Source organism: Ictalurus furcatus, chromosome 7 (genome assembly GCF_023375685.1).
Source record: "Ictalurus furcatus strain D&B chromosome 7, Billie_1.0, whole genome shotgun sequence".
Lineage (NCBI taxonomy): Eukaryota > Metazoa > Chordata > Actinopteri > Siluriformes > Ictaluridae > Ictalurus > Ictalurus furcatus.
In genome coordinates, this window is record NC_071261.1 from 21,643,339 (window position 1) to 21,668,673 (window position 25,335).

General features: G+C 39.2%; 1 protein-coding gene across 1 annotated transcript in view; it reads right to left on the reverse strand.

Annotated features, from left to right (window-relative positions):
* adam19a (ADAM metallopeptidase domain 19a) overlaps window positions 1–25,335 on the reverse strand; it is an 85,429-nt gene that overhangs the window by 29,392 nt on the left and 30,702 nt on the right. Inside the window, exons 4-6 of the mRNA XM_053629244.1 lie at window positions 10,191–10,269; window positions 5,829–5,908; window positions 427–610 (exon numbers count right to left, since the gene is read on the reverse strand). Coding sequence (XP_053485219.1) covers window positions 427–610; window positions 5,829–5,908; window positions 10,191–10,269 — 343 coding nt within the window. The remainder of the gene's footprint in view (window positions 1–426; window positions 611–5,828; window positions 5,909–10,190; window positions 10,270–25,335) is intronic.

A 25,335-nucleotide genomic window follows, 5' to 3' on the forward strand; every position in this document is an offset into this window, starting at 1 on the left:
CAATCCCAGGGATCATCGGGCACAAGGCGGGGTACATCCTGGATAGGGTGCCAGTCCATCGCAGGGCACAATCACATACCCACTCACACACACCCATTCATACACTACGGACACTTTAGACACAACAATCAGCCTACCATGCATGTCTTTGGACTGGGGGAGGAAACCGGAGTACCCGGAGGAAACCGAAACATTATCTTTGAAAATTAAAATATCGAATAGTTAATTTATATAATATTTCTTATTATTAGATTATTATAAAACATGTAAGATTATTAAGCTTATTTGTAGATGTTTTTACTAAATTCACTTGCCTTGCTCTGTTGTCTAATTTCACTTGCTAAGATATCATTTATACTGTGAATTTGTACATAATAACATAATACATTATTATCTTTTATGGAAAGAGTGTGTTTGCTAACTGACCCTTTGATGCAAAGGTTTAAGGAGACCGCTGAGAAGGCCTTTATTTCCAGTTTCATGACCGTGTCCACATGTACCACCTTTAATTGGCAAGTCATCTGTGTGATAGAAGATGTGGTGGAGAATCTCTTGCCCTTCTACTGGCTCTAAGTAATAAGTATCACTGGAGTTCAGCACAATGAGGCCCCTGGGAAAGGAATTAGAAACAGGATGTCAAAAAGGGTAGGTAAAAGACAGACAACACCTTTTTCTTTTTCTTTTTTTAACGATAGACATCACTGAAGATGATTTGCATAGCTTGTTTTTAATTAAGCATCAGCAGAGGGCTCCTGAAGGCTCTAATAGTTCTGGTGGTTTTTCTTTTGCCTTCATACTAAATAACAGTAATTAAAAGTACTGTAACTAGTAGCCTTGATAGGACTGCTGTAATTGCTGGTGATGACACTCAATTTGGTTTTTAATTGTGGCCGTTTCTGCAACACAATCCCTCTACCAATCACCATACACACACACACACACACACACACACACACACACACACACACAGAGAGAGATAAGGGGCATTGTAATAAGTGAGTCTGTGACTGTCAGTGTGACTGCTTGGCCATGAGTGAAGCAGGCTGTACTGTGATGGTCACTGGTCTTTTCTATTCATGGAAAAAGACACTCTAAAACCTACAGTCAGGTCCATAAGTATTTACACAGTGACACAATTTTTGTAATTTTGATGTGATTGATGTAAAGACTTTCGGCTTTAATTCAAGGCATTTAACAAGGCATTTATCTTTCTCATTTGTAAGTCGCTTTGGATAAAAGCGTCTGCAAAGTGAATAAATGTAAATGTAATGTAACAAAAATATTGCATTTAATGTTTTGGAATTACAGCCATTTTTGGCTTCCATTTTCACAGGCTCAAAAGTAATTGAACAAATTAACAATCATAAATATTAGGGTTATTTTTAATACTTGTATGCAAATCCTTTGCATGCAATTACTGCCTGAAATCTAGAACCCATGGACATCACCAAATGCTGAGTTTGTTCCCTTGAGATGCTTTGCCAGGCCTTTACTGCAGTTGCCTTCAGTTTGCTGCTTGTTTGTGGGGATTTCTGCCTTCAGCTTGGTCTTCAGTAAGTGAAAAGCATGCTCAATTAGGTAGAGGTCATCAGACATTTAAGACCATTCAATTTCTTTGCCTTAAGAAGTCCCTGGGTTGCTTTCATGGTATGTTTTGGGTCCATCTGTACTGTGAAGCGCCGTCCTATCCGTTTTGCAGCATTTGAATGAATCACAGCAAAAAGTATAGGTCTATCCACTTTGGAATTCGTCCTACTATTTCTATTAGCAGTCACGTCATCAATAAACACAAGTGACCCAGTTCCAGTGGCAGCCATATATGTCCATGCTATAACACTTCCACCACATGTTTGACAGATGATGTGGTATGTTTTGGAACATGAGCCCTTCCTTTTCTTTCTCTATACTCTTCTCGTACTGTCATTGTGGTACAAGATATCCTTGCATCAGAATTGGTCAGGCTTTTTGTAAGAGTTTGTTTTTTTAAGCAAAGTCTAATCTGTCCTTTCTGTTCTTGAGTGTTACTACAGGTTTGCATCTTGAGGTAAACCATCTGTATTTACATTCATTGACTTCAACAATGATATGCCTACCTCCTCCAGAGTGTTCTTGACTTGGCTCGATGTTGTGAGTGGGTTTTTCTTCAACAAAGAAAGAATTCTGTGATAGTCCACTTTCGTTGTCTTCCGTGGCCTTCCAGGACTTTTGGTGATGCTGAGCTCGCCAGTATATTCCTTCTTCTTAAGAATGTATCAAATTGTTAATTTGGCCTCTCCTAAAGTTTCTGCTATCTTTCTGATAGGTCTGTTTTGTTTTATCAGCCTAATGAGGTCCTCCTTCACTCCATACCTCTTTGGACCGCATACTGAGGAGTCCCCATGAACAGTTACCATATGCTGTGCTTGGAAATAATGAGGAAGCAGGCCACGCCTGGCCATGAAACTGCTTATCAGTCAATTGTCCAATTACTTTTGAGCCTATGAAAATGGAGTGACTCTGTAAAAATGGCTATAGTTCCTAAACGGTTAATGCAATATTTTTGTTAATCCTTTCAAATTAAAGCTGAACGTCTACACTTCAACCACATCTTGATTACTTCATTTCAAATCCATAGTGGTGGTGTACAGAGGCAAACTTATAAAAATTGTCACTGTCCAAATACTCATAGACCTGACTGTACATGAAGGGTAACAACAATGGGCCTCACTTGTCAAATAATTTTAAATTGTTCGCAGGCGCATTTACACAAAAATGTGGTATTCATTAAAATCCTGTCAGAAAATCTTTGGTATCCGACGAGAGCTTTGAGAGTGTGTGTACATTTACACAGAAATAATGTACACCTCGTCTGAGCAGCTTCAACTCGCATGTTTAGCATATAATTTTCTGGATTAAATAGCTTATTTATTTCAACTGCACACACAAATGTAATGAAACTTTTGTGAAACCCAGTTTCATATTAATAGCATTTATTAACGAAATATTGAATGTTAAAAAAATTAAGGAAAGCAAGCTAACATCCATCCATCCATCCATCTTCTATACCGCTTATCCTTTTCAGGGTCACGGGGAACCTGGAGCCAATCCCAGGGAGCATCGTGCACAAGGCGGGGTACACCCTGGACAGGGTGTCAATCCATCGCAGGGCACACTCACATACACACTCACACACCCATTCATACTCTACAGACACTTTAGACATGCCAATCAGCCTACCATGCATGTCTTTGGACTGGGGGAGGAAACCGGAGTACCCGGAGGAAACCCCCGCAGCACGGGGAGAACATGCAAACTCCGCACACACAGAGGAAATGAACCCCTGACCCTGGCAGTGTGAGGCGACCATGCTAACCACTAAGCCACTGTGCGCCCAGCAAGCTAACACAAATCCATAAATTAAGAGTCATTCAATTAAGAGAAAAGAAATTCCGCTGTATAAAAGGAGGACAAATTCATAAGCCAATGCAATGAGCTGGTATTAGTCTACTGCAGGGGTTCCCAAACTTTTCCAGGGCAAGGCCCCCTAAATGGCATTAACATTTGACTGAGGCCCCCCCTTTTGCAAGATGTCTTTAAAACACATTAAAAATACAGACTTCTGAATATATCCCCCTTTTTTTTATTAATAATTACATCTTACATCTTTACATTACATTAGGAATTGATTGTGTGTGTGTGTGATTGAGAGTGAGAAAGAGAAAACATATATTTATTTATTTTTCACACCAAATTGTTGAGGCCCCCCGGGCGCCCCCTGGCGGCCCCCACTTTGAAAACCATTGGTCTACTGGGCCAGTATTAGGCTACTAAGATTTAGCACATTCCGCATTTAGTAAGGATTGAATATTTAGACTGGTATGATTTTTTTTTGGAGGATGAAAGCTAAAGAGTGTAAAACAGTGTACAGTGTAGACCTCTTTTTTCCCATTAGTTTTCATGTGAAACCATTTTCTTTTCACACCAGATTGACCTTTACTGTAATTTGTTTCAAGATTCTGTGCTCTCCAGGTGCTGTTAAGTAATATTTTAATTAGCATATATCTGAGATAAAATAATTTCCACTTCCGCTTCTGAGAAAATCCTTTTCTTCAGTTTTCATGGTGCTTTCTGTGAGCTTTTCCTTCTATAGAGTTTTGTAGGCATCACTAAATGCAAATCGATGTTACTGAAACTTCTGTAAACTTAAACATTTTACACTGAGCATTAATTTATACAATTGATAAAGGGGCCCAATAAGGCCCAAAGTTATCTATTTGTTTTTGCCATTTTTCCTCCCCCCATGTGTCCTACAAGATTAACAGTCAAGTTGCTCTTCTACAAAAAGATAAGTGCTATAAGGATGTTATACATGCTAAAATAACCAAACTTAAACTTCATATCTATTCAGCAACAAGTAAAAACATTCAGTGCTTTTTAGCATTCTGCAAATCTATTGTTTGCTATTTGTTGAAGACAATTTCTGTTTATGCTTCAAGGCTTAAACTTATTACTAGAATGACAGCTGCTGTCCTTAAGCACCTGCCAAAGCACCAAAAAAAAGTGGCAAATGATTCTGAATATGTGTGGGATGTAAATTATGATCACTGAAGCCTTGGGAAAGTTCTGCTTCACTGCGACTTGCCCTGGTGTGACCTTATTATGCTTTTAAACATACTCATGTTTCAGAAAAGCTGCTAGGAATATATTTTTAAGTTCCTTGACACTGTCGCAGGATTCAGTTTAATACATGCTGAGCATTCTGAACTCCAGTGCTGTCAATGGTATGACAGTAAATAAACCAGTAATGCACTGAGAATACTTGATCATATTAATGAGGAAATGCTGTTAAGCTTAGACACGTTTTCTACAAAAGGCTTTGATATGATCTATTATTATTTTATCTTCATTAATTGGAAAAAAACCCTTAGCACTATGTGTAGAGACAGGCTACTGGGGTTCACACTTAATACTGCTGTCATTTGGATATGACTATCAAGCATGTTCTAATAGTCTGAACATTGTCGAGAACACAGCAAATGTCTGATGATTGATGACTCGCGTATCTTTCATCACTCTCATCACATCACTTTCATCACGCTTGCATTTCTAATGTAAAGTACTTGATACCTGTATGACGTATGCATCGTTTGACTACTTCTGTTCAAGAGCTTTATCTCTAAGCAGGCAATAGCTGCTTTCTCAAACACTGGCTCAAGCGTGGTTCAATCTCAAATGAGCTTTTGGAAGAAAACAATCAGCAGTGTGCTTTGAGTACCCACAATACACCATGGAGTCGCCATGGGTTTATGACTGGGCCACTGGGTTTATGACTATACAATGACCTTCCATCTTTCAGTGACTGCTGTTCTCTTACACTCATGAGCACTTTATTAGGAACACTATACTAATACCGGTTAGAGCCTCCTGATTGTGCTTTTGAGTATGATCACTTACAGAATAAGGTCATTAGCAACACTAGTTGTTTTTGACATGACACTTCAATTGGGACTAAACAATTTGTATACCTGAAATAACAGAAGTAACCATAGCAGCCGGAGTGCATTAGGCTCATTTTAGGATCCGAGTCTAAATGGATGCATTCTTCATATATTTTTGCCTTAAAGCACACATTACTCACACAACCAATCACTCATATACACACATTCATAGAACCCATAAACAATCACACAACCACAAACATTCCAGCAATACAGCACATAAGAGTTAATGCATTTTCTATTCCATTAGCTAGCATTACTTACCCGAGACACAATACTAAATAAATTGAACTCATCGTGGCCTTGTTTTGACCCAGGATAATTCAATTACATAAAGCATCCAGCTCATACCTCACTCCAGAGCATGTGCTTAGAGCAACCCAGGAAGAAGAATGGTTCTTAACACTTCCATGATAGAAGCAATGATGATCCTAAATAGAGAAGGAGAGCAAGAGAGAGAGAGAGAGAGAGAGAGAGAGAGAGAGAGTCAGAAAAAAAAAGAGATAGCATTGTGAATCATGAACCGGATTCAAATCAAGGCTATATGCCTCAATCTAGGCTGGGGTCTCTAAGTCCAGTCCTGGTGAACCAGTGTAATGCATGGTTTGGTGTTTTTCCTGCTTAAAAGGCAGCCCCACTTGTATGATTTATAAATCAAAAAGGATTTTCAACCCCATTTTTTCATGGACATGCCTATACTTTCTCCAAAGTCAAAGCATTGTCCATTTCCCCTTTTACTGTAGATAAAATCCCTCATAATAATCATTCTCTTGAGCCTTCTACCAACATTTGGGAAATAATGGCACCACCTTAATTTTCTGAAACAGATCCAGATTGTGCGGGGGCGTCAGTCTTCGGCTATTTAAAGGGCTCATTCAAACGATTAGACCGTGAAATTAGCTCATTTATTTGAACAGAGAGGAAGCAAGGCGGGACACTCATGCACAGCGGACACACAAATCAATTGTCACTGGAGACACGGGCTGACAATCGGAGCTGCTGACAATCTCATTGGCTATTCTGCATCAGGTTAATGCTGCATGTCTAGCACTGATTAAAGGTACACTTTTAATAGAAATGCCTCGTAAAAGGATTCTAGTTAGGGTTTTGGGCAGGGGAGAAAAATAGAGTAGTAGTTCCTCGTTACTGCACTTAAGTACTATTTTGGAAGATTTGCACTTTACATGTATAACCCCAATTCTGAAAAAGCTTGGACAGTATGGAAAATGTTAATAAAAACAAAGAGGAGTGATTTGTAAATGTACTTTGACTTGTATTTAAATGTATAAAGATAAGGTATTTGAAGTTTTACCTAATCAACTGCATAGTTTTTTGAAGGTAAATGTTTATTTTGAAATTGATGCATGCAACACGTTCCAAAAAATGTAGGGGCAATTTAGGACTAATAGCGATGTGACAAGTTGAAATAAGAAGGTGATGTGAAACAGGTGAGGCAATCGTCTAATCACAGTATATAAAGAGCCTCCAAAAAAGACCTAGTCCTTTAAGAGCAAGGATGCACAGTAAAATCCCTAGTGTTGAATAACACCCAGAGTATTCATTTGTGTCCAATGGACTTATATAAACACTGTATTTAACACTCTGGGTGTTAAATCAACACTGGGGATTTTGCTGTGTGGGTCGAGGCTCACCAATCTGCAAACAGATGTGTCAGCGAATAATCCAACACTTTGAGAACAACATTCCCCAAAGACAAATCGGTAGGATTTTGGGCATTTCACCTTCTACAGTGCACAATATAATTAAAAGATTCAAGGAATCCGGTCAAATCTCGGTGTGTAAAGGGTGAGTCCTCCTCAATGTCAAAATCTGCATAAAGGCATTGTAAAATTAATCCATGTGAATCCATTGGTTTAATCCCAGTTTTATGAAGCGATACGAATGCTTCGTGTGCACAAAAAACACAAAATGTATTCACAAAATATCTTCACTTCAGCATACATCTCCAATGCCTGTTCACGAGAGAATGGCGATGTAAGCATTTTGTGTTGATGTAGTGTACTACTTGAGTAGTGTGTTGAAATTAGTAGTACATCTCGACTTTCACTTCAGTAGATGTTTGATTTAAGATTTTGACACAGTAGCCATCTTTTTACCTGGCGGGGGGATTTGAATCTGTGCATCCTCGTGGTGGAAAAACAAACACAGTAGTGACAGAAATACTTAATGACTTGGAAGCTTTTATGTGAGAAATACTTAATGACTTGGAGGCTTTTATGTGAGGCTGCAGTGGTAAAGTGTCTGATGGCTGTAACCACAAGGTCACAGGCTCTGAATAGCCAGTAACAGTGTGAGGTTTAGAGCACAGAGAGATAGCAGGGAAGATATTATCAAACTTCTCATTTCCTCACCTAAAAGTGCTGGATAAACCTGCCAATATTCAGCACAGGTTATGAATCTAAACAGCAAATCTCTTAAAATGCTTAAAATGTTAATGAAGTTAAGCCACAATTCAGAGTTTCTTCATTACATTCTTTTCTGCAAAAACAGCTGAATCAGAAACCAAATTAATTGGTAGATTAGTATCATATTAGCTAACTGAAAATCAAGTGAGATTGGAACTCATGGAATTGCTTTGGGGTTTGTAGGTTTAGATATACCCACACCACATAACCATTAAGAGGAAACTGACTTAAAACAGTCATGCAGCATGAATATTTTCTGTTCGGAGATACAGATTGGATAAATCAGGGACTGTTGCAGCTGTTACGTTTGTCACATAAACTCTTTATCTCTCTTTTTAGAGTTATCCCACTGACAAGCTCAAAACGATTACACATTCCAATGAACAGCACTAAATTAGAAGCACCACATGGTTTAATGTAGATGATATTTTCCTCAAAAATGAGACCAAGACTTTTTTATAAAAAAAAGGGCAGTGGCTAGCACTGAAAGAGAGACTGAAATTAGCAGCTGCGATTCCTCCCCTGCTTCCTCTAACAGCTGAAGCAGATGTTTCCTAATAAAGAGACAGAGCTGTACTCAGGAAGACACTCAAAATGAAATAATGACTGCCAGCCAAAGGTGCACCATTTAGTTCCTGTCTTGATTTATGCCAGCAAATTAGAAAAGCTTTGAACAGTCTTTAATAACTACACCTGACATATGCATCTCAATTCTGATAATGAGTGACTGTGGCATAACAGTATAATCTGCCAAACGCAAGATTCATATTCAATTTATTTTCTTTGATGCATTACTTTTTCATTAACATTTCTAATGAAAGGACAGTTTTGCAGAATAGGTGGGAGTGAATGTGTAATGGGTGTCTTTACAAACTGCTAACTAATCTTAAATCAGTTTAGAATGTTGGGAAGTACTTTCTTACCGTATTTATAGTTGTTTTTTTTTTTTTTTTTTACATACCTGGACGTGAGCGTTTCTTTAACCCAATACTTTTCTCTCTCTAAAGGAAAATATCTATTTTCTATTCACTGCACTTTCAAACACTACATCACTACAAGTCTTTATACTTATAACATTATAGCTAATGTTTTCCCACATTTCTTGTTTTCATGGTGAAAGGATGACAAATTTATAGTCAGTAGGAATAATCATTATGTGATTTGAGCAGATATCTCAACCTGAGTGAGGAGAATTTATTTAGATGAGCAATTGAACTTTTACTTGAGTAAAGAATTTAGGTAGTTTTACCACCTCTGATTAAAACGCACACACACACACACAAGCTTTATCTGGGATCTCTGAGATTGAACAGATTGATCACCGAAGTGATCTATTAGAGACTCATTTGCATATTGTAGGCTTCTACTATATCACTATGCAAAGGCTAATAGTGCAGGAAAGATTGATGAATGACATATTGCACACCCTACTTTTAACCCAATACATCAAACAAAACATGAAGTAAGGAGCAAGATTGAAAACAAACACAATTGTAAAACGGTTCCTTTTGCTTCCAGTCGGTTACTTTTCCATTTTCTTTTCTTTTCAATTGAAGCAACTTCTTGTGCAGCAGCAATATATCCATAGCAAAGAGCAGAATACAGAATTTGCTCATAAATATAAGAAATATGGCAATATGGTAATTTCGTATTAGATTGAATTGTTCGAGCCATACTTTAAAAAAAAAATAAGAGCCATATATAAACAGGCAGTTTGCTGATATTTTCTCAAGTAATTTGGAAATGGTGATCAATTGAATATATAGTTTCTGCTGTGCAGAGACCTTTGCGATGGCAGCGAGGCAGGATGTGTACATGATGTGCTAGGCACTTTGATCAGTTTCTCATCTTAATTGAATCTGGCAGTTCACACCACATGAGCATATGACAGGAAGATAGTGCCTCACACCTTTCTGCACAAGTGTGCAATAAACTGGCCCAAATAAAACTGCACTCTGCAGCAGAAATAAATACATTCTGAGAAACAGGGAGTGACAAAGGTTGCTGCTACTTTGAAACGCGTGTTCTTGATGTACAAAAGTGTTTTCAGCAAAGTAGGTTGCCCTTTGTACCATTCAACATTCATGGCTGATATGCGAATGTGTGTGTGTTAGTGAGCACAGAGCACGGGATGTTGTTTTCCAGCTAAACGATCATAACATCATGTGGCCTAGCATGTGAAAATAATGCCCTTGGGAGGAAGAAGGTAGAGAGAAGCACAAAAAAACAGACAGACTAAAAGAGTGAGAAAGGGAAGAGAGAGGAAGAGGGTGTAAATCTCGCTTACAGTGTGACTGTTAGAATAGGTAACTGGCCGGCTGTCTTCTTCGTAGTGAGTCGCAGTGAAGTCTTTAGCCAGAAGTTCCCTAAAACACACACACACACACACAAAGAAAATAAAGACAAATGTTTAAATCGGAATCAAATCATTGACATTGAAAGCAGTGCCAACATAGCACCGTGTTCATTTCCTCTGGTGAAACAGTTGTATCACTCACTATCTTGTTGAACATATTTCCTCTACAGCAGATGGCCAAGTAAGTTGCCGATTAATCTAAAGAGGTCTCTCAGCAACCCATGTGATTTTCATCAAAACACTTAGCTAGAGTGATAATATGTTTTGCTGGCTTTGCTGTCCCAGCTTTCTGCGGCCAAATTCATTAGATCCTGAGGACACTGGACTCTACAGAAAAAGAGGTTAGTCTTGCACATTTTTGACTGGCTCAAGATTCAGAATTAGATTTAAAAAAAAAAAAAACACACACACACAGACACCATAGAGATTCCAGTCTAGCCACCAAGCCTTCTGTCCAATGGTGTATCAAGGTTTAAGACATGGGATAGCAAAGGAGTAGAGACAAAAACGGACAACATTTAAATATGTATGGGACAAGGTTGCATTTGTTCCTTAATACAAAATGAACAGCCACGTAATGACATCATGACACTGGCTTCGTCACGATTCAGTCAATTACCTTGCTATGATTTATTAAGTCTGCAAAAATTTCATAAGACTACTAGACCGCTCTGAGGTGTTATTTGAGGTCAGAGTCGGGGTAGCAAGGCTTATTTCAAGAATAACAACCCTGTGCCACCTACAGTATATAGCCATTACCCTGCATCCATCTATTCAATAAATCTTCTTTTTAGAAGTGCAATCCTTCTCATCACGCTTTCTCACAAAACACATGACAAGAAACGAATAATTTAAGTCAAGTACAATCACATGCTATTCAGGCTGCAGAATGTGGAGGAAGAGAGAGAGCTGAGAACTTCAAGAATAAGGAATGACAAGAGTGAGACATGAAAAATATGAGTGTCTGATCTGAAACTTAATCCCCACATTAACCCACCTCCCTCCATTCCTTTCATAGACACACAGTGACGCCTGCTCGTGATATTATATGTGAGGGATAAAATCTAAAAACCTAAGATCTATCAATAGATCCACAATGAAACTGTTATGGTTGAGTAATGCATTATATCATGAGATCCAATCAAATGTATACTAATAATAATAATGATGTAGGGCAAACTTTTAAAAAATACTGCCCCCTGGGGGCAGTGGTGACTTGGCGGTTAAGGCTCTGGGTTACTGATCGGAAGGTCAGTGGTTCAAGCCCCAGCACTGCCCAGCTGCCACCGTTGGGCCTTTGAGCAAGGCCTTTAACCCTCTCTACTACAGGGACGCTGTATCATGGCTGACCCTGTGCTCTGACCCCAGCTTCCTGACATGCTGGGGTACGTGAAGAAAGGAATTTCACTGTGCTATAATGTATATGTGATCAATAAAGACTCATTATCATGAAATACACACACTTAAAGGCAGATAGGCAAGTGTTTCAAGTCTATTATGTTCTACTGGCTTAATGCCAAGTTTTCTCTGAATACCAAACATACATCCATTTTTTTGTACTGCTTATCCTACTCAGAGTCTCGGGGAGCCTATCCCAAGGAACTCGATGCACAAGGCAGGGGGACACCCTGGACATCTCATCACTGGGTACAATCGCACACACATTCACACACTGCAGACAATTTGGAAAAGCCAATCAGCATACAGCGCAGAGGAAACCCCCAATGCACGAGGAGAACATACAAACTCAACGTACACAGGGCAGAGGCGGGATTTGAACCCCCAACCCAAGCAGTGCTTGTATAATTTGTACCATGATTAGACAATGTGTGCTTAATCGTTATAATTTTAGTTTCTCCTCCAAAGGCATTTTGGCCAAAAAAGAATGACTGAGTAAATATTCCCCCTTCACGTTCAAGTTGATGGAATAATATCAATAATATCAGCTCAAATGTAGATCAAATCTAGTGTGTGTTTCCCTCTGTATAGTCACCTGACACGACTCTCACTCACAGGCTGCCTGAATCTACAGTCTGTACTAGAAAGAAATCAGCTCTATATAGCCTCGCTTCTTCGTATCATTCTGAGTATTTTTCTATTGACCATTGGAAGTGCTGTTGTGCCAAAAAAAACAACAACACATGAAGACATTTGGTAACAGCAATCTGATGTGGATGCCAAAAATGAAAACTTGGATTGATGTCTTTTTATCCTTGAAAGACCCTGCTAGTTCATTTATGCATGTATATACACTAGTATACAGACCTGTACACCTATACACACACTGTAGAACAGTCATGAACACACACACACTCACATGCACATACACCCTGTCATGTGTGCCTGTCAAGCCCCAAGCTGTTGTAATTGCAGTCTCTGGGTTGTGTTTGGCATGGCAAAGGGAGTGATAGATGGCTTTTTGGCTAAAGCAGTGCAGCATCTGCATGGTGCCCAATCGCCGCCAAAGTCACAAATAAATAGGCATCATAAGTGCAGCTGGTAGAGGCTGGAGCAGAGGCGTGCCCTAAAGCCCCTATTTGCTAGTCATTATCCACTGTTGCTGAATCTAATGGAAAATAAATTATACATTGCAGGACATTCTGCAATAACCGAATGACAACTAGTGTTAGGCAGCTGGACCAGCCCACTGATTTATATGCGTATGCCTCTGCACATTTGAGTGAGACCGATCGAGAGAAAGAGTGAATATCCATTTCCTAAATGCATGGCTGTATCCGAAAAGAGGTCCTTCAGAGAAACACAGTAGGCTTAAATCCACCATGGTTTTTTTTTCCTTCTTGGGAAATTGCACTTCCCTTTTCAATCTTTCCAAGTATTCAAAACTTACACCAGAATACAACACTGAAACAACACAGATTGAAATCATACGGCACTGTGAATAGATATCTGAAGCTGTCAGAGACTGTAGCACAGAATAAAATAAAACTCACCACATGAATAAAGCAATCACCCAAACAACATGATCATTAGCATTCAACAAATGACGAATAATGGTTCATTGTCAATCTGGCGTCGTAATACAGACTACCATTGTGATTCAGAAAGGAAATTTGCGTGTGCCTGAGGGCACGTAAAGTTCATATAAAGTGGAGAGCTTTGACATTTTGAACAATCCGTCTAGAGATATTTCTAGCATTATTTCTAACGTAATTTTCGACATTATATCCAACACAACCGCTCTACATGTTACTCCTGCACCTACACTCTAGGATCTAAAGCTAATGACACCAAAACACACACCATGAATTGCATACTGAATCAATAAAACACAACAAGACCTGCTATGTGCAAAAATTACCATATATTACCCAGTGTTCTATGTGGTAGTAATTAATTAAACACTACACACACTGATTTAATGGTCAACTCTGCTGATATGAAAGCTGCATGAATTTCACCTGCTCTCAGCTATACAAAAGCTCAGCAACTCTCCTTCAATTAGCCTTGGCTTAGTGCAGAGAATGCGTGAGCTCCCAAAGGCATGTGAGTAAACAGCTTCGTGCTCACCAAACACAACCAGAGGGGAGAAAGAAAATAGCAATAACAAGCCCTTCACTACTGAGAGCATCAAAGCTTCAAAATGTGAAGAGCACAGTATCGTGCTTCGCCTTCTGCCCACATATGCTGTCCTGTGGCGTTCATGCTGATTTAAGTCCAGCTTCCCTTCTTCCAATCCCATGCTTAACCTTCAAAGAGAAATGGTCAGAATGTTCTCGGAACAGTGCAAACACACAATAAAGCTACCGTTGCTTCACTGGGTTTGACTGTATAGACCAGAGATGTGTGTTGGGTCTCAGATCCCTCTGGACCCAATAAAAAGGTCACAGAAGTGTGAAGATTTTTACTTTCTTGCAGGTAGGAGTGGGCAGTCAGATATGAAGCTTTTGGGACAATGAAAAACCACATTTGTCAACATTTTGCTCACATTGTGACGCATTTCCTGCTTATTTATTCATCATCAGTAACTGCTTTTATTCTGCTCAAGGTTACTGTGGTTTAAATTACTAATTTGTTTATCAATGAGCCTTGGGTGCCCATTAACCAGTCGTCCTTCCTTGGACCACTTTTGGTAGGTACTAACCACTGCATACCGGTAACATCCCAGAAGACCTGCCCTTTTGGAGATGTTCTGACCCAGACGTCTAATCACCACAATTTGGCCCTTGTCAAAGTCGCTCAGATCCTTATGCTTATTGCCCATTTTTCCTGCTTCCAACACATCAACTTCGAGAACTGACTGCTCAGTTGCTGCCTAATATATCCCACCCCTTGACAGGTGTCATTGTAACAAGATGATCAATGTTACTCACGGCACTTGTCAGAATAGGTTTGCTAATAAAAAAAAGAAGAAGAAGAAAGAAAACTGTCAGCAAACAGTGCTTTTTAATTTTTTTTTATTTAATTTCATCAAAAATATATCTGTGTGTGTGTTTTAAAAATTCTCTACAAATATTTAAAATAAATCACAGTTTGTAACTGTTACTAAAAAAAAAGTTAAACACCCTCAATATCTCAGAAAAGTTTGTGGCGACATAATGGTTCATGATATTGATATTACATCATCATACTTCCCTTCCTATTTACAACTGACAAAATAATTAGACCACCTGAGCAGATGGATAGTGCTAATTAGCAAGTAGTTGTTGGTTATTTTTATGTCATTTGTTAATAAGCCTTACTATCGTTGTGATAAAGCGTACACATACTGCTGTTTTCCCCACCTACGCCAAAATCTGACAACAGGCTTTCACAGAAATATCTTTGCAAGCCAATTGCTATTTTCTAATAACACACTTACAGTCAAATACACATCTGAATTAGGCATATGGTACATATAGAATAACGAGCCCTTGAGCAAACACACTAATTGGCAATGCCTTGGTGCATTTTAATGCATTGAATCAAATGGGTGTAGAAGAAGATACAACGATGTATATTTCATTTCATATATTGTTGTGCTTAACTGCTCTTTTTTTTAAGAAGAGCCTGAAAAGCCTGTAAATCCTGTGTATCCACTCAACAAAAATTTTTTACAGTATATTTAGCATTCATTGTGCCTCAACTTCTGATCACTTCACTATTACACGCACCAGTGGTAGATCAAGCTTTGCAGGTTAGAAGCAGCTGTTTTATTCAGGTGGAATGGTGAGTATCTCTCGTTGCGCTTACATTTTAATGGATGTAAACGTATTCTACGTTGAGCCTGGAGCTTAATATTTCAAGAAGTGAGTGCTGGGCAAGAGGTAGTGCCTGCTGGTGAATTACGCATGGCTCTGCTGATGTAATTCCTTTTAATGTGTAAACTCAAGCCACACAACGCTGCTTAACTGGACACTCGTTTACGTGTGTGTCTGTGTGCTATGTGCTGTAATCACTATATTTCTCCTGCTAATGATGATGATGATCAGTCCATTAGAGAAGGGAAGCGAGAATGAGAGAGAAGTTAAGGTTAAAAAAAGACAGTTTAAGTTCAATTAATCTTTGAAGGCATGAAGCTGGACTGAGAGAGAGAGAGAGAGAAAGAGAAGGGGGGGGGGGGGGGGGGGTAGAGGTAGTGAGAATGATGATGAGAAGTTGATGAGAAGTTCCTAATTACTACCCTGAATATTTCCAGGTGTGTCTATGTGTGCCTATTTTGAAGCACTTAACGAGCTTGGAAGAGCTGTCCATTAGCTTTGTAGATTAATTTTATTGTTTATGTGCACAAAATATTCAAGGACAGGTTTGTGTGTGTGTGTGTGTGTGTGTGCGTGCGCGCGCATGTGTGTGTGTGTCTGCCAGCATTAAAAACAGGTGCACTTTAACAATCAGCTATTTGAAATGACTCACCACCACCACCACCCTGATCTGTACTGCTTTACCTCCGCCAAATTGATGAATGTCCTGAGAGAGCCTTTTTACTCTGTGGCTGTGTGATATTAAAGCACCGCTCCATCCGCTTCCTGTTTTATTTAAATGATGACAAAAATAAAATACCCTCCGTCTCGCTGTTTTTCTATTAATAGGTGGATATGTATCAAAGAAACAAGGCCTGACAGTAAATCTTATTTTAAAACTGCAGAGAAAAACGTGCACAGTAGAAAAAAAAAAAAAAAGTTCAAGCAGGAAGTCTGTTTGGGTGTGAAATGAAAACACAATTTTGACCACACATTCACCATTCATGGGGAGCCACAGCCCTTATGTTCAACTCCCCACTCACCACATACAAGGCGTGGTTGTCTTCATTTCTAACTGAAGATGTGGCCTAAATGATGGCATCTACGACATGAGGATCTACACGGTGTCTTCCCACTGACACAAATCAAGAATGAACAAAAAAAAAAAGACGTTTGACGGAAGTGGGTGTGTAAAAGCTTGTTTCTTTGTGCCTGTATCATGTCTCCAGACTCTCATACTGTGGCATGACACAAAAATAAAACTTTCCTAGCTGCTCCCTTCGTTCTCACTCACCCTAAAAGAAAAGAAAAACGTGAAAAATGTGGGGTAAAATGCCCAATTTATTCTATTATACACTTTTAGGATATAGATGCCGTAGATTCGAGAGCTTTGGAAGGACTTGTACTTTGCTGGTTTTGTCTGTCAGTCAAGTTTGAACAACTGCTATTTTTATTTCCATCTGGATTACTGAGCACATGTGCGGTTTGGACAAGCTCTTTTAGAAGTCAAAGTGATTGATAACAGAATATGTGAACATGTTCTGCACTGCACCGGAAGATCACCACGTCACATTTTGATAACGTGGTAGCATTCTGCACAATTGCATGATAAATCAGCGTAGCATAAAAAAGGACAAGTTTGGCTGAGCAAGCACAATACATTATACACACACACACACACACACACACAATGTCATCCTGCACGTTTTTATTTTTTTTTTTTCAATTTTGTCAAAACATGATTCTCATTTTCAGGATTTAGAGCCAGCAAGGACAGCTGTAAGATGTTTGAAGGGAAAACTCGGCCAATTGTGTGTGTGTGTGTGTGTGTGTGTGTGTGTGTGTGTGTGTGTGTGTGTGTGTGTGTGTGTGCGCGCGTGGATGTGTACGTGAGAGAAAGAGAGTTTAGCGACGGACAGAAATACGGGGTGGGGGGGGATATGTGACGAGAAATGACCTAGTGACCCTCAAAGGGTATTACATTTCTTGCCTCCTTAAACAGTACCATCTGTGGGCAATCACCTTACTCAGTTTCAGCTGTTAGATTTAACACAAAGGGTGTGTGTGTGTGTGTTTGGGGGGAGACAGAGCTACAAAAAGAAACAAAGAAAATATACAGGCAAAGCAAGGCAAAAAAACCCAAATGTACCCCCTTTTCTCCTCCTTTTTCCGTTCTTCTTTTTCTCTTTACTCTTCCAGGCTGCCAGGCTGAGACGTGGCAGGATATTAGAAGTGGGTGGGGGAGGGGTTCGAAATGCCTCTGCACTAACAATATAGTAAGTTTGTTTGACTGTATGTCTGCTGGCTTCATGCTAAAACAATCATATGTGTTGTGCTGCAATGAAGAAAAACAACCAGCATGAGCTACGTGCTCTGAGCTCACTGTGCAGTCAAAATCTTTGAGTCACCTCCAGAGACCTAACGCTGGAAGAATGGCAAAAGAATGGTGAAATCTGACTGGAAAGCTGTGTTCTCGTTCTGGCAGTGACTTTACACACTAGAGTTACAGTTTGTACTGGCAGACAAAACACTATTCAATGTTAAGTACACTCAAGCACTAGAACCCATTACACTGTATATCCCAGCTACTTTAGCCATATTTAAAGTACTTATGGGACTTGTTTAGATTTCTAAACTCATTTAGATAGAGATTTTGGTCAACACATTGTATTTTCTGAACATCAAACTACTGCCTGAGTGTATTCAGATGAAGTACGATCTAAAAGTGCACTAATTTGCTACAACAATGTGTTACTGCAGTCAATTGTTCAACTCTTTAATATGGAGGCACAGATGGAGACGAGTCATATTACACAAACACCAGCTGAGAGAGGAACAGAATCAGCCTTATAGAGAAGAGACTGAAAGAAGCCCCACAATGAGTCAGTCGTGTTGGGCCAGACGTGCAGATGTTCTGAGCCTTCGTATACAGCTACTCATTGTACGCTGAACTCTGCAAAAAGGAAAACACAAGCATTTCCTAACCCTTTTGGCATGTGTCTTAACATTGAGCTTGTCTTAGGAAATTGTCCTGAGTCAATAGTATTGCAAAACACTTAAGCTAAGAAGCATTCATTGGTTAATTTATTTGCACGAGTGCTACTTCCTGTGCTGGAGAATTAGCGGAGACTGATGCACTCATTAGAGGAGATGGATGAACTCATTGGCACCTTTAGAACTACCACATCCTTCTACTTGGCAAAGCATGGCCTTAAACAAGCAGCATGTTCTGCAAAAAGCTGAGTGTAAAGACAGAGTGTATCGTAACTTTCAATAGTAGGCTCTCAGGCTCTCTGCAAATAATACACGCAACAGACTGCATAATAAAGTAGGCTATTCATCATAAAATCAGTGTACATATTGGGAGGTGTAATAAACATTTAAACTTAGTCAAGATCACACTCCTGTCTCTGAAACCAGACTTCTCCTAAGCATGCTAAATTTCATGACCTAATACGCTAGCGTACTAGCTGGTGCTAATAAGACATGCACAAGCACACAAAGAGTAAAGTCTCTCTGCTGCATACAGGCAGCATTTCCCAGCTGATTCAATCCGGGTATAAAAACTAAATTTAGTGCTGTGATGGGGAGGTTCATACCTACGGACAGGCTTGGGGAGTAATGGAATACATGTAACGGCGTTACGCAATCAGGATACAAAAAGCTGGTAACTGTAATCCGTCAAAAAACAAAGTCATCGGATTACAGATACGTTTTGTGAAAAAAAATGGGAATACTATCAGGATTACAATTTTTTACATTTAAAACCAAAGAAATGAATCTTTTGACATAACAATATACACAGCTGATTTACTGTAGTTCTGGTTCTCTCTTGCCAGTCGTGGCTCATGTGAGCATCCTCCTGGTGCATGCGCAGATAAAGTTAGTGCAAAGTTAATTTGGTAGAATTCTAACACAAATTGTTCTTTGAAATGCTTTTGTTAGGGTGACCATACGTCCTCTTTTTTCGGACTTTAAAAAAGCATCTGGCCGGGATTGCTAAATTTGAGAAAATGTCCAGGATTCATCTTCAGTTTCATTAAGGTCTAATACTCAATGTGTGTGCGCATATTTGCCTCTCTGTAAATCCCGCCTTGCCACACACCAATTGGTCGATTATAAAAGACTTGCATCAACTATTCGCCAAATTCCTGCCTCTCAACCATTATCCTACTCTCAGTGAATGTGCGAAGATGAAGCAGCAAATAGCAGCAAATGACAGCTGTCCTGAGTCGAAACAACGCCCATGGATAAGGTAATTTTTAATTTCATGTTATCACATTGCTTCATATAACACGGTCATTCAAATTTGTAAATGATGGAAGAAGGTACACTTGTGGCATCTGATATTTTATTTTGTTCCATAGACATTCAAAAGAATGTAGGAAAAAATGTCAACCATGGGCAGAGTGAAACCAGTTTTATTTCTATATATTTATGTGATGCTAATAGTGTGCCTTTTTCAGTGCATTAAATTCTGCATTCATAATAACACTGTTTTGAATGCTATTTATCTTTTATTTATGCATTTATTTATTTAATGAAAACAAATCCAAACACTGAACATATTCTTAAGCTCCAAAATAAGCTCTAAATAAAAGTATTTTAGATCTCTTGACTTTATTTACATATGTGACCTTGAAGTAATGCAAAAATAATCAGATTACATTACTTTCATATTGTGATATTTTGGTTATTACTGGTGACATTTTTATGAAGTAATTTGTAACTGGAATGGAATACATTTTTAAAGTAACCCTCCCAACCCTGCCTGCGGATAAGAGACCACTGGGTATAGAGAAGAACACAGGATTCAAAAACACATTTGAGCTACAAGGCTGCATGACTTGCACAGCATTACTAGCTTCAGACATACCACCTTGAGTCACACCAGCAGGGTGGCTGGGGTTTTTAAGTGAAATTGGTCTAATACTGAAATAACAAATCGAATGTGAACTTGGAGAGGAAATCATTTCAGGTCAACTGCTTTCTTTTTTTGTGTGTGTGTGAAGCTTTTGAGATGAAGTTGGGGTGGACAGTTCACCAGGACCTGGCAATCCTGCACACCAATAAAAGCCTGGCCAGGGAGCTAATGTTTATTTAGCCATGCTTCAATTTTGTTACATTCTAATATACAGCTTTTTGTTCCATTGTGTGCTGCTAAGAGTCTGGATGGATCACACAAACATTGTGTCATTATTAAATTTTAATTACTGTACTTTTACAATGTTGAAATGTTTTAATCAGTTGAAAAGACACATATTCAGGCAATGCTTTTTACAACCTTACAAAAACCCACTAAGAGAAAATATTCATCTTAAAATAAACTAGTATTTAGATATAAAACGTGGCATTTATCAACACAAACAGAATGATCTTAGTTCTCTTTCCTCCGGTGTGATTTTAAAGTAGGCCCTGCCTAAAATGAACCTATCTGGCCCAACCCCAATGACAATGCAAGGATGCAAGGGACGCGTAAAAGACACTCAGCCCATCCTCTCATTAACTTAAAGGTCAAGAGGATCTACAGAAAATGGGGCTGTAAATCCCCACTGGAAAAACAATCCCCAAATAATAAATATCTTCTAATCCTATCACTAGACCATCTATACATTACTGGTTACATCATTTGATCTAATTTATTTAACTATTATAGTGCCAAATCCTAGATTAACAATAAGAAAACAGACTTAATGCATAATAGAATCACCCAAAACGTGTTCTAAAAACACATTTGTTTCTATATTAAGTACTAAGTCACTTGATGTAGCACAGACACACCTATGCTTTTATGCACATTTAAAAATGTTAAAAAGATTCTATAGAGTCTACAGCCCTGTATGACTGAGACTCAGGCTGATGGGGTACTAATGCTTCAACAAAGGTTAATGGTAGGTCGTTACACCCATTATATACATTGCGACATGATGCATCATGATGCAAAAATGTAATGATGTTTGAAATGTATGATATCAGCATTTTATTAATTACGCATGTATGCAACTGCTCTGTGTGAATGCCCATAGAGTTAAACTATATAGAGCATGCTGGTCACGTGATCACATTCTTTTGTAGAGCGCCTGCGAAAACAGCTGTGTACTTGTGAAGTGACCAATAGCCTCATAACGCTGGATCACAATGATCAACATGCCTTATACGTTATACGTTTACATGACCACATTATAACAGTTAAAAAGAGCACTTCAGTAACTTTCACACAACACCATCCCTGCAGCTCTGTGATCGACAGTGAACGAAAAAGGAGTCTCAGAAACCGGTCGTTGTAGCCGACTTTGGAGCTCTTTTTCATGTCAGACATTTTGTTAATTCAATGAAAACTTTGACGAGAATTTATACATTTTAAAATGTATTTTTAAGAGATGGTGAACCTGTAGTACATTTTGTTTACAATATTGAATATTAGATTTATGGCATTTGGCAGACGCCCTTATCCAGAGTGACTTACATTTATCTCATTTATATAACTGAGCAGTTGAGGGTTAAGGACCTTGCTCAAGGGCCCAGCAATGGCAGCTTGGCAGTGCTGGGATTTAAACTCATGACCTTCCGATCAAAAGTCCAACATCTTAACCACTGATTTACCATTTCCCTAGGTGTGTAAGTTTATACAGACACAAAATAGACATTGTTTTGCATTATTTATTATACAGAAATAAAAAGTCTAATTTTTTCATTTAAACTTTGTTAATATTTTCTGAGATTTGAATTTAATCGAATTGTAAACACAGTATTGTAAATCAAATCAAATTGTGACTGGAGTGTATCGTTACATCCCTAGTTAATGATAGATGTATTGAAATGCATTTTCTGTATATCAACCACTAATTGCAAAGTAAACTGAAATTAACTAACAAGCTAGGAATCTAACACCAGCTTCACTGTTAACTAACTACCATCATTTTCATCATACGCCATGACAGTGCAAATCTTTGAGTAACTCCTGGTGCAATATACAGTATCTCACAAAAGTGAGGACACCCCTCACATTTTTGTAAATATTTGATTATAACTTTTAATGTGACAACACTGAAGAAATGACACTTTGCTACAATGTAAAGTAGTGAGTGTACAGCTTGTATAACAGTGTAAATTTGCTGTCCCCTCAAAATAACTCAACACACAGCCATTAATGTCTAATCCGCTGGCAACAAAAGTGAGTACACCCCTAAGTGAAAATGTCCAAATTGGGCCCAATTAACCATTTTCCCTCCCAGGTGTCATGTGACTTGTTAGTGTTACAAGGTCTCAGGTGTGAATGGGGAACTGGTGTGTTAAATTTGGTGTCATCGCTCTCACACTCCCTCATACTGGTCACTGGAAGTTCAACATGGCACCTCATGGCAAAGAACTCTCTGAGGATCTGAAAAAAAGAATTGTTGCTCTACATAAAGATGGCCTAGGCTATAAGAAGACTGCCAAGACCCTGACACTGAGCTGCAGCACGGTGGCCAAGACCATACAACGGTTTAACATGACAGGTTCCACTCAGAACAGGCCTCGCCATGGTCGACCAAAGAAGTTGAGTGCACGTACTCAGCATCATATCCAGAGGTTGTCTTTGGGAAATAGACATATGAGTGCTGCCAGCACTGCTGCAGAGGTTGAAGGGGTGGGGGGTCAGCCTGTCAGTGCTCAGACCATACGCCGCACACTGCATCAAATTGGTCTGCATGGCTGTCGTCCCAGAAGGAAGCCTCTTCTAAAGATGATGCACAAGAAAGCCCGCAAACAGTTTGCTGAAGACAAGCAGACTAAGGACATGGATTACTGGAACCATGTCCTGTGGTCTGATGAGACCAAGATAAACTTATTTGGTTCAGATGGTGTCAAGCGTGTGTGGCGGCAACCAGGTGAGGAGTACAAAGACAACTGTGTCTTGCCTACAGTCAAGCATGGTGGTGGGATGAGTGCATGAGTGCCGCCGGCACTGGGGAGCTACAGTTCACTGAGGGAACCATGAAATGCCAACATGTACCTCGACATACTGAAGCAGAGCATGATCCCCTCCCTTCGGAGACTGGGCCGCAGGGCAGTATTCCAGCATGATAACGACCCCAAACACACCTCCAAGAAGACCACTGCCTTGCTAAAGAAGCTGAGGGTGAAGGTGATGGACTGGCCAAGCATGTCTCCAGACCTAAACCCTACTGAGCATCTGTGGGGCATCCTCAAACGGAAGGTGGAGGAGCACAAGGTCTCTAACATCCACCAGCTCCATGATGTCATCATGGAGGAGTGGAAGAGGACTCCAGTGGCAACCTGTGAAGCTCTGGTGAACTCCATGCCCAAGAAGGTTAAGGCAGTGCTGGAAAATAATGGTGGCCACACAAAATATTGACACTTTGGACCCAATTTGGACATTTTCACTTAGGGGTGTACTCACTTTTGTTGCCAGCGGTTTAGACATTAATGGCTGTGTGTTGAGTTATTTTGAGGGGACACCAAATTTACACTGTTATACAAGCTGTACACTCACTACTTTATATCGTAGCAAAGTGTGATTTCTTCAGTGTTGTCACATTAAAACGTATAATCAAATATTTACAAAAATGTGAGGGCTCTACTCACTTTTGTGAGATACTGTATATTCCTATTCAGGATGACAAGCCATATCAGTGATTGTGAAGATAATGTAGCTGCCAGTGCATGCTTTTCACACCTCTAGATTTTTGTTCTGGAAGGGTAACGTTTAGAGGGTAACTTTACTTCTGCTACAAGAACAACACAGTGAAAGAAAGCAGGATGAGATGAAACACAGCGAAAAGTGTTTATAGAAAAAGTATGATCCGCTTGAGGAATCAAAGAAACAGCTTGAAGTATGAGTGCAAGTAGAGTTTAGAGGGCAAATAAACTGAAACTGCAGTGAGTAGAAATAGATCTCTGTTAGAACAAAACTAATCTGACAGACTCTTAAGCCATCAGGTGGAGTTTTTTGTCACAGACATTATTAGCCTGTGGACATACTTAGCATCCACAGACCAATAATCTATGTAAATTTGTCCAAAGTGTGTGAAAACAGCAAACTACCACATTGACATTCAAACACAAACTACCAAAGTGGGGGTTCAATGTGGACAGTTTTCAGACCATTAATTCTTCTAACCTACTCCATATAGAAACTCGTAATGAATTGAGCCTTGCGGGAATAATATCAAAGCTGGAGATCAGTGGTTTTAGGCTCTTATTTTGAGGTCAAAGATGAGAATGATTGGTGGTTAAACCACTCTCTTCCCTCTTCCATTTCTCAAGCCTCTCTTCTTTTGGTCTCTTTTTACTTGCTTAGATCACCCTCATTCACACTTCTCATCTTAGTTACCATACAGTGGATGTAAAACGTCTACACACCCCTGGCAGCTTTTTGCGAAGTATAAAAAAAAGGAAACTAAAAAAAATAATGTCAGAATTTTTTCCACCCTCAGTGTGAAATTAAAACATATAAAAAATTAAGTAAAAACAATCAAAAACATTTGAAAAATAGAAAAAAATACAAAATGTACAATAACCTGAAGTGTGCACACCCTTTTATAATCGTGGATGTGGCTGTGTTCAGAATGAACCGATAACAATCACATGTTCAAAAGTCGTTATCATACAGCTGTCATCAATGAAATTATTCTGATTAACCCCAAATTAAGATCAGCTGTTTCTGTAGGATTTTCTTCACACATTCTTGGTTTCATCCGACTGCTGAAGCCATGGTCGACTAAGAGCTTACAAAGTATGCATGGCATCTCACTTGTTAAAAGATATCGATCAGGAAAGGGGTATAAAAGATTTTCCAAAACATTAGATGTACCATGGAACAATGTGAAGGCCATCAACAACAAGTGGAGAAAATGGAGAATCACACTGACATTACCAAGAACAGTCCCTCCAAA